At 37.4% G+C, this 18,900-nt stretch overlaps 1 protein-coding gene across 1 annotated transcript in view; it reads right to left on the bottom strand.

Annotated features, from left to right (window-relative positions):
- The window catches only part of LOC132909782 (proteoglycan Cow), a 230,102-nt gene that overhangs the window by 61,072 nt on the left and 150,130 nt on the right, over window positions 1-18,900 (bottom strand). The window contains exon 3 of the mRNA XM_060964873.1: window positions 1,702-1,804. Within this exon, the coding sequence (XP_060820856.1) occupies window positions 1,702-1,804 (103 nt within the window). The remainder of the gene's footprint in view (window positions 1-1,701; window positions 1,805-18,900) is intronic.

Genomic DNA, 18,900 nt, shown 5'->3' with positions numbered 1-18,900 from the left:
TTCGCAAGCTCCTAATAAACTTGCTTGATCACTACATATTTTATTAGCAAACCTGCTACTGTTAATTAAGAGAATTTATGAATGTGCGAAGAGAATACAATAATATCGATAACCAGCGATTCGTAACTTATCAAATTCCGCTAACAATACCTATCAATTCAGGAACACTCTAATTACAACAAATTCGCCAAATGATCAAATATCGCGACAGATTCCACCACCAAATGCCAATCAGAAGTTACGAATTTCATCGTTGGTTTCATCACCAAACACATCACCGTTATTTAAGAGAATTCATCAACGCGCAAAGAGAACGCAATAACATTAACAACTAGCAATTCGTAATTTACTCCGTTGTAATAATATCAATACGGTAACGTGCTAGTCCTAACAAATTCACAAACGTATCAAACTCGGTAATCGATCCGGGACACGTTTCACGCTGCGATTCGCACTTCGCCGAATCCCAATCAACGCATCCGAGAAACGTGATATTCCCCGGTTATAATACGCCAATTATAAACGATCGAATTCGCTCGCGATTGTTCATGCTGTATCTCCCATAGGTATAGGAAGAGAGGAGCATCGGGTACGCGGATCGTTCTACGCGTTAATTGGTCATGAAAGGCCGTTTAATGTCTCGCGCGGACCGTTCAAGATAAATTCCAGGGGCCGCCTGAATGCCTCCATATCCACGTGGAAACCTGCAATCACCGTTAACTGGCAATAAGCACGCTCGGAAATCAATGATCAACGTCCCTGCACCCTCCTCTCCACCCACAACAGCCGAGGATCTGCACGGTTTAATGCCGTGTTCCATGGATAATATCGCCGCGATTAATCATCCGTCGCGACCGCGTCAACGAATCCGCCGATTCGACGAGACTGATCCTCAAACAAAACCGTTTATTTCCTGTTTATTTCTTCTCGGCGAAACGATGTTCCGAGTTCGAGTGGCACTTCGCCTCGATCGCGCCATACTCCTCGCCTCTTGCCGCGTTAGAAAGCAGAAAGTCGAAAACTTTCGACGCGATTAAATGGGATTGAATGGGATCTACGGAGCTGGCAGCTGTTTGGTTATTGGGGCGGAGAATATTTTGCAGCGTAAGTTTTGCAAGTTTTAAGAGGTTTCGGCTTGTAATAGGTGTTCTGGGGGAATTTGATGGCACGCTGAGGAAGGGAAAAGGAATTTCGTAGATTTTATAGATAGGCTTCGAGGTCGGTGTAGCATTGGTTAATTCGTAGAGTGGATCGTGCAAGGTATTCGGTTATACGAGTTCTCGTATTCTTTTTATGGATGAATCGAGATCGTAGGGAAGACACGTGAACTTTTCTTTGGACTTCGTATTCCAAATACGATTTTAACCATATAAGCGATTAATTCGCGAAGCAGCTGGCAATCGCCATGTATAGGTTTAAATTTTCGCGTTCTGCTGGGTTTGTGTTACGTCAATCGCTGTTCAGAGAGGCATTCAAGTTTCACGCTAGTTAGTTTCTAATTAGAATTTCGAATTCCAAAACGGGGATATGGAGGATCAGACGAGGCAGTTATCGGAGATAAACGTGGTAACTATTTTTAATGAAATTTATGAGAACTCGAGTTTGTTTTGCGTAAAAATTGCTTTATATTCTGTTGCCTGACAGAATGTTTTTGCATTTTGGATCTATCGGATTTATGCGTTTCAACGTGCGAATGCTTACCCTGATTTCTCAAGTTCCTTCTTGGACACGCACACAGCGGTGAACGTATCCTTCAGGAGACACAAGTCCTTCTTCTTGCAGTTCAGCGGACGACAAAGTTCACCTGAAATCAGCAAAAAACTATATTAAGCGAAAGATTCCAATTATCTAATAGGATTTTCAAATTATTCGTCACCAATACGTGTAATTATTCGTCGCTGTAATATGGAAAAATATACAGCAATAGAAATATCCGACGTAGTGATTTAAATAATTTTTATAACGGCAATTAAATATTAACTGTAATTGGTAATTATTTGTTTATTAATTGCATTTCCCACAGCGAATTCTCTTCGTTACATCAATTTATAACTACAAACCGGAACTGATTGCATAAATCGATCTTTTATTACGGCTTCTTAAGTACAACAAACCAATTTAATTCCCAAGACTTTCGAGTCTCTGCCATTTTTAACAACACTTTCTGCGTCCAATCGATTTCAATTTCTTGAGAGTTGCATCGCAATGCCGCGATCGTTTCGTTTTATAGAATACCGAGAGATAAAATAGGAAGAGAAAAACAAAAAAAGAAAAAAAAGAAAGAGAAGAAAAGGAAGATCCAGGAAGCATCGAAGAACGGTATTGACGATTGTGAACGCGGCTCGATATTAAAAAGGCGGAAAAATTTCTCGTTCGGCGACGCTTGTAAACGACGTCGAAGACGCGGATTCACGTTCGTCAGAATTAAACTATAGCATTCGTAGTCACGATCGACGACGTGGAAAAATTCTGCCTTTCTCTCTCTTTCCTTCGTACGTCGATATTACGCTTCGGCCTCGTAATCCGCCAGCGTATTGACGCCTTGGAACGCGCGCAGTTTCGCCTTATTAAATTTTAAGACCGTTTCCGGCCGAGGAATACCTACCTGATTTCCTCGCGTTTTACGATATTGTTCGCCACGAACGTTCGTTCTTTCCTCGCAGAAAAAAGTTGGAGAGGATTTTTCTACAGAGAAGAATCGACGCGAATGACGACGATAATGCGACGATAATGGTGGTTGTTGATAATGTAATTCGAAATTGGAATTCTATTTGGTGAAGAGGGTGGCGATAGAAAAAATTGAATATCGATCTCATAACGAATCAACAATCCTTATGCAATTTAGAAAAGTCGCGCAAATATTTCTAAATAATATTCCCAAATATTTCTTAATAATGCAAAATATCTACGATCTTTCTCTTTCTCGACATTACGACATGAAATTCACCATTCATTCCAACTTTCCAAAAAATATCTAAGAAAGCCTGAACAAGACTTGCACGCGGAATAACCATCGTTAAACAACGAACCTAGAATTTTCTATCTCAATTATCCATTCTCCCACGCTGTAATATGAAATTCGCCTTTCAAATTCTACTTTATAAAGTTTCCAAACTATGTAGGTGTCTGGCAAACAAAAATTCTATGCCAGTAACTATCGTCAACGAGGAGTCGCAAATCCCCAAGCAATTCCAATGGATCAATCGGCATCGACTCCGCCCAAAAATCAATTTCTCAAAGGCGACTGGTGAAAAGCCTTTTTTCCCCTCTGAAAGGTCGAAAATGGATTTCGAAGTCGCGAAAGGGTTACGGTTGATCGGGTTTGTTGGAGTAACCAGACTCGAAGGGTAGAGGCAGAGGGAGAGAGAGAGAGAGAGAGGTTGAAACTAATTCTGTCGTTGAACGCAAGGAAGCAATTCGGGATTTTCACCGGGTGAAATGATTCGTTTCTTTGATGTAGCGTGCCGTGGCCGAACGTTCAATGGCTAGGCGCAATTGCATTCGCGTGGAAATAGTCGACAAGCGATATTGGTCGTTTCAGAGAGCATACCGCATCGGATCGAATTTCTCTCTTCTCCATTAACCCCGAGCCCGTGAACATGGCTCAGCCATCGCGCATCTGCACTCGCGAATCGCGATTACCTTTTCACCTGTAAAACCGATAAGGATTTGTCCTGACGTACTATCGTGATTCTCTGATCGTTGGCTATTCGTGTTCGATCGTTCGACCGGATCGGCGTGTCCAATGACCACGTGAGGAATTTTTTCAGCAAAATCGTAACTCGGTTACAGTGGCAACCACGCATGCTTTTCCTTTTTTTCCAGGGATGGTCTTCGAAATTTTGATTGATCGTCGCACGTGGAATGTTTGCATTTGAGGTTTTTTAAATTGACGATTTAAGTGGTGCATGGGTTCGGAGGTTTTTCAGATGGTAATTGATCGATGAGATTTGTATCGTTTTTTTTTTTTACCATTTGTTTTCTTTTTATTGATAGTTTTAGAAATTTTGATCGACGATTCTGCGTGGGATTTTTGGATGTAGATTTCCTTTTTAATTGGTAAGCCAAGTACCTTTGACTTTGCATCGTTCTCGGTCGATAGTTGACGTATTCGATGCGTGACATGTTGTCTCAGATTAACGATATTTTATGGTTGAATTTCTATTTCTGGTATCTCGAATGATAGAAAGATATTCCTACCTGTTAATTTAATACATTTGCATTGATTATTTAATTGTATACGAATTTATTTCTATCCATTCTATTATTTCATCTTTATTTCTATCTGTTCCATTATCCTATGGCTAGCTCTTCTGTCAGTTGTCTACTTATATATGGATTTATACTACTTACGTGTCTACCAATCATTTTTACATTTATTATGTTTACTGTGATAGATTTATTCGTGATTTCTTCTTTGAAAATTTCATTCATTTAAACGTATTCTAAAACTTATTTGAAGATAGATAAGGAAAATTGTTTTATACGTTCCTCTGCTTAAATTTCATTTGTCGGATCTATATACTGTCCAATTTCACTGATTCAACTACAAATTGTCATGTTCTACTTGTCCAAACAGGAACAGTCTCATTTCATTCGACTGTAGAAGGTGTAGTTCTAGATATGCGATCCATTCTACGTGTCTGACTATATACAGGTCTATTTTACTTCGCCAGAACAGTCTCCACGTTGCTTTTACGCGACTACTGTACTTAATGTAACCTCAATGAATTCACGGATATTCGCATTCTAAACAGCGACTGTAAGGATCTCCTTGATTTGAGTGCATTTTACTTCCATCGAGAAATTACGTCACCGTATTTTAAAACAGTACATCAACCTGTTTTACAAAAGCTTTTTCCAACCATTTAACCAAGAGTACCGCCCTATATACACATATGTACACGTTACATATATTTATATATAGTTCTACTTTTTAATCGTACAAATCCTTGACACCATATTTTTTACTCAAATATTTTTTTAACATTACGAGCTCGTTCTTTTAGAATCACAGCTGCGTTAATCTTTGTTTTTATTAATATTTTATTTCATGCGGATTTTTACATAAACTTAACTTGAACAGAAATTCGTTTCACCTGCTAAAAATTGCAAGGTATATTCTACCTCCGATATCATACGTATCTTTATATATTGTAATTGCTGAGAATTTTAGATCTTAATAGCCGAAATAATGGTATAGGAACACTAAATTTACACCTAGAATTTATATTAGAATAATTATATATTTATTTGTTGAACGATTTCAAAGATATTCATCGATACACACTTGCACGCGTCTCAGCACTTTCTTCCATACCAGACTGTTAACCGACTGAACAGTTTACATTCCATTGTTTTCGAGACGCTGCACACACGCATACTTCCACACACTGATATTCACATACAAATATTACTACTACGCAGCTAACCTAGTCTAGCACATAAAATTATACATATGTCAATAATAATAATAGAATTATGATTATAAACCTCTAAGTATCATTTCACTCGAAATTCGAACTATCAGACCCCTGTTTTCTTTAGAAGATTATGCACGGATTAATCAACAACTTCACCGTCTTATCACTTGTCAATTTGGAAGCACCAGCTCGTCCTTTTAAATGGTTTCCCAATGGTCTTTACGTTCGTCTTGTCTCAATGTTTGCCCCATTTTGCCCAACATATTCTTGCTAATTCGTATAACGAGAAAAATTGACCTTTCTCTGGAAAATATAAATAAAAAATCTTAAAATCAAAATCTTCGCTGTACAATGTACTACTCGATAACGAGGCCGAGTTTCTCCATGTTAAATCGGCTTATCTTATTGTCTACATTTACTTAATTGCTCATTTGTTATTTCTTTTCCTTTTCGTCCTTTCACTTCTCCTCTTTATACGACTGTACATTGTCTTTGTACTAAAAAGAATATTTAACCTGTTTAAGAATACATTAATCTAAATCAAATTAAATTAGATTAAATTAAATAATAAATCTCAATAAGAATTTTTCCCAAATATTTCTCTAATTCACATTCTCCGTCTCTCTAGGTGAACATCCTCAATACAGTGGCTCGAAAACATCTATCGCAAACAAACAAAGGATTGACGTGAGATCGCGATTCATTACGCGTCTAATTAAAGGTTTGTCTCGCGATGTTCGAGTTCTCGTCGCGTAATATCCGCTGGAAAGGAGGCAGGCAGAATTAAAGTGGAGCTTGGGCACGAATTAAGGAGGCCTCTCGGTCCGATTTCTCTGACTTAGAAGGCCGTTTGCATCGGTACACGATTTGAAAAGAAAAAAAAAGAGGAGAAAAAAGAAAGGAAAAAAACCTGATCGTTCAAAGGGCTCGGTATCGAAGTCTTCTTCTCGATGCTGCGAACGAACCTTTTCGCAAATGGAACGCCGCTAAAGAGCAGGTACCTCGAGCAACGGTGTAATTGCGGCAAATGGAGATTGGAATACCGAGATCGATGGCATTTTGTTGGATTTGCGAGATAAAGGCGTTTGATAGATAAAGGTGTGCTGTGTTCTCGCGTACAGCGGACGCAGGAACTTTTGTTCCACACGATAATGGGAATTTTGGTGCAAATTGGGAGGTGAATTGAATTTTTGAATTGTTTCAGTAGACGAGTTAAATTGACGTTAAAACGAGTTAAGTTAAATCGTTGTAAAACTGCGCTGACGTTAAAGGTTTTATGTTTTACAGTTTAGAGAGTTGAAACGAGTATTTTGAAACGTTTTGGAAGACATAAGGAGCTTTACTGTGACCATAGAAAATTTAGGTGAGCGTAAGTGAATATCCAGGAACGTCTAGTTTTCATAGTTCGTCTGGAATTGTGTGTGATATATAAAACTGAGAAGGAAAGAATGTGATATTGATACGATGTACATATATATATCGTGGCAATAAATAATGACAGTTTTGTACTTTTGAATCGTTTTCTATCGTTAAATTGGATTTAGTATGTTTATTTATATTTAATTAAGAATTTAATATAATTTATATTTTATTTGACGTATCGCATAGAACTGTTCAAAAATGCCATTTTTATATGGTACCAGAGACAGCGAATAAAAAAAAGTTCCGATATATTTTATACAAGGATCGGTTTTATTTTTATTATTTTGTTCGAGCGTAGGTTTAAAATACTATCGCTGTTTTTATACTGTTAAATCTGTCTGCCTCGTGTTTTTTTGAATTCCATGCTAGATAATTTTATTTCCCTCTCTCAACTGCTGCGTTATTGTTCTTTCAATTCTGTCCCATTCGATCAACTGTTCAACCTAATCTTTCAGGTGCAAAGAACCCAATTATACCTTTGAAGACTAACAATTTTCAATTTATAATGAAAAAAAGAAACATCCAGGAAGAAGTTCTTCGATATTTGTAAAATATTTATAAAGATATGTTCGCGTTAGATTTATCGAAATTTTCAACGAGTTTCTTGACACATTAGCGGATATAGAAATTCGATTAATACAACAAGGTTAAAAGTTCGATATTTTTTCTATAAAAGGTACAAGAAGCGAATCTTCGATATTTGTAAAACATTTGCAATGACGAAGATTTATGTCAGATTCGTAGAAATTCTAAACGAATCGACAAGACGGTAATCCGTTCGCCGGAACTTTGCGTGCCGCTTCAAAGAAGGCGGAAGACAATGATGCGAGCCGACAGTTTCCACGTGGGGCTTCGCGCCGAGTGAATTGGATCCAACGTCTCTTCGACGATTTCTACGGACGTTTGCTTTCTGACAGACGTCACGAACCATCTTTCCAAGGTAGATTTATCGCGCTTGGTCAGTGAAACAGCTCGAGCAACATGGAAATTTAATAGGGTTTCGTGCTATCTTCTTGTTCAAACCTATTCTATCTTCGACTAATTCGTGCGTATACATGTCACAATATAAATTGCAGCGAAATTTCAGTTGCTCTAAATTGTTTCCAGCGTCTACGTTTGAATATGATAATTGATACAGTTAACGTCGATCAAGTAGAATTACTTCTGTGAAAAGCCACAAATTGGCTATGTTTTTCATCTGTATAGCTCGAATATAATGATAAAGTCATGTTTATTTCGCGATTCGTCAAATTCGATTTTACGATAATTTCTATGCGACGTTTTGCTTATTTAAATACCACTTTTTGATATATCGAAGTTTGAAAAAAATCGCAGATACCGAGCGGAAGCCAAAAATCTGCAAATTTAAAATTCCGATAGAAACTTTACAGCTCGAAATCTTCCCAATTCTTCGTTCGATTATTTTGCATTTATCCATTTTATTCGCAAGATCGGTTTACATGAAATCTGAACGAGATAGCGAATAAACAACTTCCTGTCCACGGAAGTAATTACATCTATGCTTGTAATATGCTAATCGTGGCAAGTTATCGCGGACCATGCTCGAAGTTCCTTAAGTCGGTCGACAATGGACCGTGGCGTGGATTCCGCGAGGGAACTTTCGAAACAAAAATCGGCACGGTGGAATCGTTCCAAGCGAATTAGCGTGCTCACCGGATACGACGTTCCTTTGCAATTATAATACGCTCAATTCCTCTGCCACCTGACGTCGTTCCAACCCCTTTTCCCCACGTTTGCCATGCAGAAATTTTACTTTTTCTTTGTCCGTTCACGCGTTCGTGTTTCAATTTCGCAATTTTTATCGTAGATTGATAATATCATTGAAACAGAATCGATCGTTTATAACATCGAGATAGATGGATTCTGACAAATAATGTATTTTTTTTTTTTTTTATACAGGAAGAAGTGTTTTATTTGTTGCAGCGTTCATCATTTTATGGACACGATATTCGATATTTTATGGGATATTTGATAGTTGGTCCGAAATTGTTCCATTGCTGATTTTTATTTGTGGGAATGTTTGTGCGGTGGATATTGCGATATTTTTATATAACGACGACAAATAAGTTGTTGAACTTTGTCATTTATATTTCGTATAACAGGAAGATTATTCTAATTCGAATATCTAATAATCAAAAGTAAAAAATCTCGTAAAAGATCGGTTTTATTTCGATATGATTATACACTGAAGATTACTTGAATTATATGTAACTTTACATATACATGATACTTTCATAGCACCGCGTTATTATCGCAGGCATCGGTTTATGTTTCACAATTTCCGAAGCATAAATTACCATTTTGAAAACGAACCAAATTTTCTCAAGCCTCGATGAAAAATTTAAACGTGAAATACTTATCACGAAACTCATTCCTCAGAAGATGGTAACCGCTTTCAGAACAATCTAACTGAGGCAGAGCCTCATTAACGTCAAGGTCAGTCACGTTAAAAAATTAACGAGCGTGGTGAACTCGCGTCCACTCAACCCCGCGGCTTAATAGCTTCAAGAACCCATTAACCCCATAAATTATCCGTCTATCTTACTGTCGAATGTACGATGACCCACCCTCTTCCTCTCCCTCTCTCTCTCCCAATATCAGCCCTTGTCCCTTCGAAACCGCATTACGATATCGATTATAGCATATATTACGCTACTGACAATTACGGCGCACAATGCGGCCCAAAATGGTCAGACTTCTGCGTGAATTAGACGTTGCAAAACGGAGATAATGTGCCGATCGATCGTGCATTTTGCTTGACGAATAATCGACGATGCTAATGGCCAAGATGGTAGGATAAGTCATCGACGATAATGTCAGGTCTTGTTTTAGGTCGAAGGAGTCATCCGAGTGAATCGATGGCCATCGTTCAGGACGACACGCGTGAGTCGTAACAATAATCTCGAGTAAATTGTTTGGTGGATGAGTTGGAAAAATTTGGCGTTATCGGCTTAATGTATCTCTCGACTAATTCATCGCGATCACGCGATCATCCAACGAATCAAACGAAATAAGGACCCAAGATTTACGGTCCACCAGTAAATCTGGCAGTCCAAGGATTTGCTCTCTTGCTCCAAGATCAATAAAATTATAAAACAGTCAAGCAAACTACTTTTATAATTTGTACAACGAAAATTAACGTAGTGTAACTTAAATCGAAACTAGATGATTCACACGCGTCTTAGAAATAAATCCCACGATCTTCTAATAAATTGGACGTTCCAAAAAGTCTACCTTTCGTTTCAGAAGCCGACGAAAATCAAATCAGTCGTTAAACGAACAAAATATCTGAAAACTGTTATCGAAGTAACCGAAGTAACTCTAAATATTGAAACGAAATAACAACAAACGCGACTAACTCTGATACAATAAAATCCCTTCGATAGTCTGATACAATCGATCGATTCCACGATATCCAATCACGTATTTACATGTAACATATATTGATATCCTTTATTTTCAGACAGGGACACGTTCGTCATAGCGAACGGCGATCGAGATAAAAGCAAGATAATCACGCATCTAATTTCATACGTGCCTATTACCACGTAATATATAATTAGCTGTCCGTAAGGTCGGCGTCTGTGGTTCTGCGATAAGATCGTATTATTATCTCGTAGTCACGTTTAATCATATCTGTAGTAGAAGTGGATCCGCTATATTCCACGTGGCCCAGGTTGTCCTATACCGCTAAGAAAAATATTATGACCGGTGAGTAATAGCGATTAAGTATCCACTGATAAAGACATAAATAATAAACAGTATCGTGTTGCGCGATAAAGTTAATCACGATTCACGATGGAACAATGTAACGAAGGTAATAGCAATTTATAACGGTTGGTTCGCCACGGCTCCTTGGTAATTCTCGGAATGCGTGATGATTTAGAGGCCAGATTTATGGCCAGTTGTGCGAACCCTGCTATACGAATATTGCCAGGGATACCGTTTTAATCAGTCGAACGAGGGAAATCAATGGATAAGGAAGTTGCTGGGTATATTTAGATGTTTCTTGAATTTATGGAAATTTTATGCTGAATCGTGAACCTAACAATAGGCGTCCCGGTTGTTCTTTGAACGATTCTTCCAGCATTAGATTTATTTCTTTGGAAATATCGCAATATCTCTTGAATTTATGCAAGTTTCTTGTTAAACGTACTTATCCAACGGTGTTTTGGTTTGTGTGTAGAGGATTCTCCGGGTTAGTTGGTAAATTTATAGATAATTAAAAGGAAGAAAAATTGTCTGGTGTTGCTTTTAACTCGTTAAAGGGAGGAAATCGATGGATCGAGATTAGAGTGCTAGGTATAGTGAGATATTTTGTTTGATTTGTGAAACATTTGTGTTAACAGCGGATCCGAGAAAACATCGCAAGGCACAGTATTTTACTTTATATTTGGGATATTACTGAGAAGCTTATAGTTAGGTAAGAAGAGAAAACTTGGTTGCTAGAAAAGTCGTAGGAAAATTATAATGTTTTTCTGCAGATTATAAAAGCTTTATGCTGAACGGTGGATGTATTATGATATCACAGTGTCATAAGTTTATGTAATGAAATAGTTAAGAGAAGTGTAGGTATTTGATGATTAGATAGGTCAGACAGAAAATTGCAACGTTGAACGATGTACGTGATAAAGTTATATAATAATAAAAATTTCTACGTAAATTATAGATGGGTAAGAAGAAAAAAATTTCCTGTTTAAATAAATTGCATAGAAAACTACAGTATTTGTGAAATTTATAGAAATCTAGCCTTCAGGTCGGATATAATGAAGTATTGCGAGAGACAGTACTTGTCTTTGTATTTAGAAAATTTCTGTCAAGTTTACGAATGCTTCAAAGGAGAGAAAAAATGACAGCTATGCAAGTTAATTGTAATAACTCTTGGAAATCACGTAACTTTGATGCTGATAGCTGAACGTAGTAAATTATATCGCTAAGGACTGTCGGAGTTTCAATTTAAAGGATTCTCGTTCATAACGGCTAATTAAAAACGCAGAAATTTGTTTATAGATACAGAAAGTTATTAGGAAAATGCAGCGATCTATTTCTTTTATGTCGAACAAATAATACTTGCAGAGTTATACCATTTCACTTCGCATCTAAATAATTTCTATGAAAGCTTTAAACGCTTCAAAGGAAAGAAGCCGACGAGAAAATAGCAAATTTTCCAAATTTATGGCAGCTTCGCTAAAGGCACGCTGAAGAATACTTTATTTTAGACAGCTCATTTACAATATTCGCGAATTCCAATGAAAAACAGAAAAATCGATATCTACGATAGAAAAGTTTCAGAGAAGATTACAATAGTCGCGTGATTTATAGAACTATCACAATCCACGATAACTATAGTAATAATTCTCCCTTCAAGAAACTTTCGCTTCTAAAGAACCAACCTCCGACTGCTGGAAAAGATCCGAAAGAAGCAGAAAGAAGAAAAAAGATGCAAAAGAAAATAGATATCGCTGACTGAATAACTCAGGAAGAATGTACGAGGGCAAGAAACACGTCGCACCGCTTGCGATATTTCGCGAAGACACACCCCCTGGTCCGCGAGAATTTCTCAAGGAAGAAAATTCCTCGGTCACTGCTTAAATTAAGCGAGGAAATCTGTCCTCGTGGCTGTATATCAGCGAAGAGTCACGACGTGCCGCTGCATCCGAATTAAGGATGCGCCCACACATACTTAGATTCGTACCTAACGGTCACACAAAGAACGATGGCTCGTGTGTGTATCGCCTGAGGCAACGAAAGATAAACGGGAAAGATAAGGTTGGTGGAATGGTGAGCGCGGACGCGCTCGCGGGAAGGATCACGCGGTTATTCCGGTTTCGATACACGATTAAATTATATAGATATCGCGTAATTGCTCGTATCGTTACGCCGATAAAATTTACGAGCGGCTGGCACGGCTGTTATTGGAATCAAAGTAACAAGTTGTACGCGCGGATCGGGAGCGGCCACGCTTTTTCGACAGCGATTTATGCCGCCATTAAAATCAGACAACTAGTGTCACGCGAGACGAGATTTACAGGTTGAACAACGTCTTTGCCGTTTCTTCGATCGTACGGACTGTTCGGCATTAGACGGTGGATTCTGCACGTAGAAATAATAAAAAATGTCCGTAAGAACGAACGTTCTGTTTCATCTCGTTTTCGAGTTACAACGAGTTTTATCGTTGGAATAATTCCATGGAACTAATTTCGCCTATCTGCCCACAAACAGAGCTCGATATTGAACGTCGAAGCTTGTGTTCTAATCTTGTAAAAGCTTCCAATCGATGATAAATCGTCTCCATGTTCTGCGCTCGTACGCATGCAGGTCATCTCGAACGCAGCTTGCGAACATACGCGAATTTTCTTTTTATCGTTTTCGTGTGTAAAACCACTGTCGAAGTGTGGTGCTTACGAGCTATCTTGTATTATACGGAGAAGTAGGGGTACGGAGAAACCATAGTTTTCATGTAGTATTTGGTAGAGAATTAATTCGTGGTAAGTTGATATAAACTTCGACAGATTCTGTTATTAACATTTTAAACGATAGTACTTTGTAATATAGTTATCGATTTTCCTGTTTTTGTGGACGATGAGTATATTATTGATGTTTCTTTAGCAGAATATTGGATTTTACTGCAATTTTGCGTTAAATCAAGACGCAAGGTGTTCACAACTATTCCGAGTTATAAAGAAATTAGTTTTCATATTTTTACAGTTACTGTACTTTCTCCTGTAGTTGAGCAGCTCTTCCTATTGTTAGTTAGCGTGTATCTTCGTTTCAACATTTAACGTAGAAGCGACAGAAGCAGGTATTCTCTGAGTTAATTTCTTTTTCTCTTGTTTTGCGTTTTAGGAGGTTAATTCTTTAGCTGAGTTTGTGATTATCATTGAACGACGTGGTCCGGTCACTTCATGTTTGAAGAAGAATGGGAAAAGTTGGAAAATAATTTATGACGTTGAATTATGTATTTTCTGTATTTAACATGTATATTTCATGTGTATATTACATTTTATAATTAAAAGTGTATTCATAAAATACATCACTATAATTAAATTTTTTTGATATATGTATTGTACCTTATCCTCGTAATTTGAAATTATTTGTTTCATTATGTTGATATCACGTTCATATTACATTAATATAGTCATTAATTTTCTGAAATTAGAATTTTCCATTCTTTTTAATAAGAAATTTTTATTTATTTACCATTACTGCTTCTGTTTTAAAATTAATTATTCGATGAATTTATGAAAGAGAAAAAAGATTGATATTTTTTAATTCAGAAAATTTTGTCTGTTGTCATTCAGTGTTAAAACAAATCACGAAATTTTTGATGCTACAAGTTCTTTCTATTTCATTTTCAAAATCAAATTTACAAATAACAATTTTCTGCTCGTTCAGCATTAATTCACAGGCACTTCATGTCCCAACATAAATGATTCTACTAGACACTTTTAATCTAACACTACCACTCATCCTCTTCTATCTTTTTCCATTTTACTTTCAAACTTCTTCTTCAATTTTCTCCCAATCTCTTCTCTCAATCTACTCTGCAATTCCCAAACAGGTCACGAAGTCTTGATTACGTTGCAAATAAAAAATAGTTTATTTTCCAGAAGAAATGTATTTTTATAACGATATTTCGCCAATCGCGATCCGCACGAAAGAGTTCGATCGGGAGGAAGGTGGGCGTTTTAAGATCTTTATAAAGTTTCTTTAAAGTTCATGCAACTTCTTACTTCGTTGATCTATTCTCGTAGCGGATGGGTCAAAGATTAAAGACTATGCGCTACTTTTCAACCATCCGTAGAAATATTTAATTCTAAATGCTTTCAGAATCCATCGCGAAAACCATTTTCCCTAAACCACTAGCCATTCGTCCTCGAGAAAGCAGAAGACAAACACCAATACAAATCGAAATCGAACATCAATTAACCAACCACAGTTAGAAAAAAAAAAGTTGCAAATGCTACCAAAAACCATTCGCCTCAAACTATTAACCACTGACCCTGGAGGAGACAGGAAAAGCGAACAATGGCACAAATCGTAGCCGAGTATTAATTATCCAACCACCCCTAGAAATATTTAATTCCAAATGCTTCCAAAATCCATCGTGAAAACCATTCGCCTCAAACTATTATCCACTGACCTTGGAGAAAGCAGGAAAAACGAAGATTAGCACAAATCAAAGCCGAGTATTAATTATCCAACCATCCCTAGAAATATTTAATTCCAAATGCTTTCAGAATCCATCACGAAAACCATTCGCCTCAAACTGTTATCCATTGACCCTGGAGGAGACAGGAAAAACGAACAATTGCATAAATCGAAGCCGAGTATTATTTATCCAACCATCTCTAGAAATATTAAATTCCAAATGCTTTCAGAATCCATCGCAAAAACCATTCGCCTCAAACTATTAACCACTGACCTTGGAGAAAGCAGGAAAAACGAAGATCAGCACAAATCGATGCCGAGTATTAATTATTCAACCATCTCTAGAAATATTTAATTCCAAATGCTTTCAGAATCCATCGCAAAAACCATTCGCCTCAAACTATTATCCACTGACCTTGTAGAAAGCAGGAAAAACGAACAATTGCACAAGTCGAAGCCGAGTATTATTTATCCAACCATCTCTAGAAATATTAAATTCCAAATGCTTTCAGAATCCATCGCAAAAACCATTCGCCTCAAACTATTATCCACTGACCTTGGAGAAAGCAGGAAAAACGAAGATCAGCACAAATCGAAGCCGAGTATTAATTATCCAACCATCTCTAGAAATATTTAATTCCAAATGCTTTCAGAATCCATCGCAAAAACCATTCGCCTCAAACTATTATCCACTGACCTTGTAGAAAGCAGGAAAAACGAACAATTGCACAAGTCGAAGCCGAGTATTATTTATCCAACCATCTCTAGAAATATTAAATTCCAAATGCTTTCAGAATCCATCGCGAAAACCATTTGCCCTAAACCACTAGCCATTCGTCCTCGAGAAAGCAGAAGACAAACATCAGTACAAATCGAAATCGAACATCAACTAACCAACCACAGTTAGAAAAGATTCAGTTGCAAATGCTACCAAAAACCATTCGCCTCAAACTATTAACCATTGACCCTGGAGAAAGCAGGAAAAATAAAACACTTGTACAAATCGAACCCTTCCAACAACCCCATCGATTATTCTCTCTGATTCGCAGTAATCACGCCGGACTATTCAACCCCTTTCCACCGACGAACACGTGACATTCGTTTCAACCCCCTAAACGCAACCCTGCCACGCTTACGTTTGGCCGCAGCAAGAAGAACGTAACGCGGTATGCACAAAGGGCTAACCGACGCGACGGGGCTATTATTATGACCAGCCTGGAATCAGCGGCCGGATCCGCGGTTATTTCCGGCGAAAGGGGACAAAGTAATTGCGGCGGGTATACCGGCGATTGGACGCGCGCGCGGCTCTCTCGCCTCGCGATTCAATTTAACGAACGAACCAGTGGAAAAACGTCGCCTCCAGGAAGGGAACAAATCTGATTTATCGATTCCTCTACCTTTGTTCTCTGACTGCTGCTCGGCGAAATTTTCCAGCGACTCGTGTGGAACGCGTTCATGCTTTCGACTTTTGACACACGGCTTTGAGTAAAAGTTGGCATTATGATATAATCATCGTACTGCGTGTAATTAGCGGACTGTGGATTTTTGCGCGTTTATGAGAAATTTAAGGATACGAAAATGCACGGAATGCGCATGACTCGCAAAAATGTATAAAATGCGCCAAACTATGGTACTAATTACGATATTTAGTGGTTTAAACGAATTTCTGCCTGGGTTCCGTTTCTCTGATCGCGTTTATGGAAACGTGAATCGATGACGAATATACACAGTGTGATAATTTACTGGTAGTGATTTATACGTTTGGAACCTATCAATACTGATCGGAAGATAATCTTAGTATACAGAATGTTTGCGAAATGGTGATAAAATCGGAAAATATGATTTCTGTTGTAAAAGCGAGTCGAAGATGTAGAATAAAATTCTGTTATATCTTTCAAAGTCCTTTTTCTAAGAAATATTTGTTCATTTACGATACTCGTACAGAGACAGTCTAACAATTTGATATGGAATGCATAGTTGAAACAAGTAAATATGCTCCACCCACCGAGTATACAATATTCAAACTCGCAAAGGGTGTACAGAAACGCGCGAATACAAATAAAGTGAAAATTAAAATAATTTCATTAAAAAATAATCCATAGATTTTTCCTGTGTAATATCGATACCATGAGATTAAATGTGAACTAATTTTTCTTCGTTACACACAGCTCAAAAGCAAAACGACGAATGATCAAAAACTACCAACGAGCAGTCAAACAAATTTCAATAAACCTGTTCGAACAAAAAGTATGATACCGTTTGCACATGATGGTAAATGAAAGAAATAAAAATAGCAGAGGGAAAAGGAAGAAAGGAAAACAAACATATGGAAGTAAAAGCAGTGAAAGGGTGTAACGTGATGGACGGTACGATAAAAGATAAAACGGCAGAACTGTAATCGTGGCAATAACAAAACGAGTGCGCACGATTACATTCATTCTTTGTGTGTCGTTCGCCAAGCTGATCTAACCGCGCAATTTACAAAAGAATTGTATTTGTTTCGTCCGTACAATCGCGTAGCTCCTTTACTAACGATTCAAAACGGAATCCCCTTTCTTTTTGAGGATGCAGCACCGATTCCGCCTCGTATAGTTTCAAAGACGCGCTCTCCACGGTGAAACAAATTCGCTGAAAACGAAAAAATAAAAAAGAAAAAAGAAGAGGGGAAAAAAAATAACGCGGGCATGGAATCGGACGCACTCTGTGTATAATTAAACCGAAAGGAAAATATGCGAGAGATGAATGAATTCTCGTTGGTCAAAGTAATTGGTTCTATTATTGGAAAGGCGAAAAAATTACTTTACGTAGCTTTTGAAATGTTATATCAAGGCGGAAATTGGCTCAGGAGAATCATTTTTTATTATGAACATTCTGATTGCAATTAGGAAAATATTTTTAATAGAGTTTTTAATGAAACGTGTGAACATGTGATAAAGGATCTAGGAATTAAAAGCAGATCAAAATTATGAAATTTGGAGCGGAAGCAGTGATACTTTGGAAACGCGTAACAAAGAGAAAAAGAGATAAATGGAGGAACATAACTTAAAGATACGTGAAAGGGATGAAAGCATCGAAAGTGTTTCGCATTTTTATCGCAAAATCACTATGGATTTTTAAGATTACAAGGGTAAAGGAGCGCGATATTTATTGCTGGCAGAGGAAAGAAAATAATCACAGCAACCAACGATAGAAAGAAATAATTAATTAACCGGATAGATCGAGGAAACCGCGGCAAACGAATTTATTTGCGGATTATATTGGTACCTAGCAAATGTTGAATATTTATGGAATCGGTGCGGCAACATTGTGCGCATTAAACAAGCACACCCCTGGAAACATATTGGCCGGCCTAGGGACGAGAAAACACGATAAATATACTTTTCATGGAATTTTTCTGCGCAAATGACAGAACGCATTGATATTACGTTTTCCGCCGGATTTATGCTTTCTTTTTTCACCGATAAATTCGCCACTAGGTCGGAATGGTTTTCAATAGTGACAAACGTAGAATACGTAAGCTTTGTCTCGAATTTGAAACAATTGAACATGGTAATCAATTTCTGGTCGAGTGTCTCTGCGAGGTTTTATGGAGTTTAAGAAATTTGATAGATAATGGAAATTTTGAACGATCCACCCTTCGATAAATGGTTTCCTAAAATATGATGAAATATTTTAACAATAACTCGAGCAGAGAGTATAGTATCTCTTTTTTGTTTATGTTTTTAAACCACATCTCTCGATACGGCATTAGCACCTACGATTTTCACGTAATATGTAAATATGTAAATATGTCAATAATGTTTGCACATTTAATACGGTGCAGTTGTTTTAGTTTATTATTTTGTTATTTATTTAACCTAGACCTTCTCTTTCGAGTTTGCAT

This window comes from Bombus pascuorum, chromosome 8 (genome assembly GCF_905332965.1).
Source record: "Bombus pascuorum chromosome 8, iyBomPasc1.1, whole genome shotgun sequence".
In the NCBI taxonomy this organism is placed as follows: Eukaryota; Metazoa; Arthropoda; class Insecta; order Hymenoptera; family Apidae; genus Bombus; species Bombus pascuorum.
Note: the sequence above shows the minus strand (reverse complement) of the source record. Positions and strands in the feature narration are given on the sequence as shown.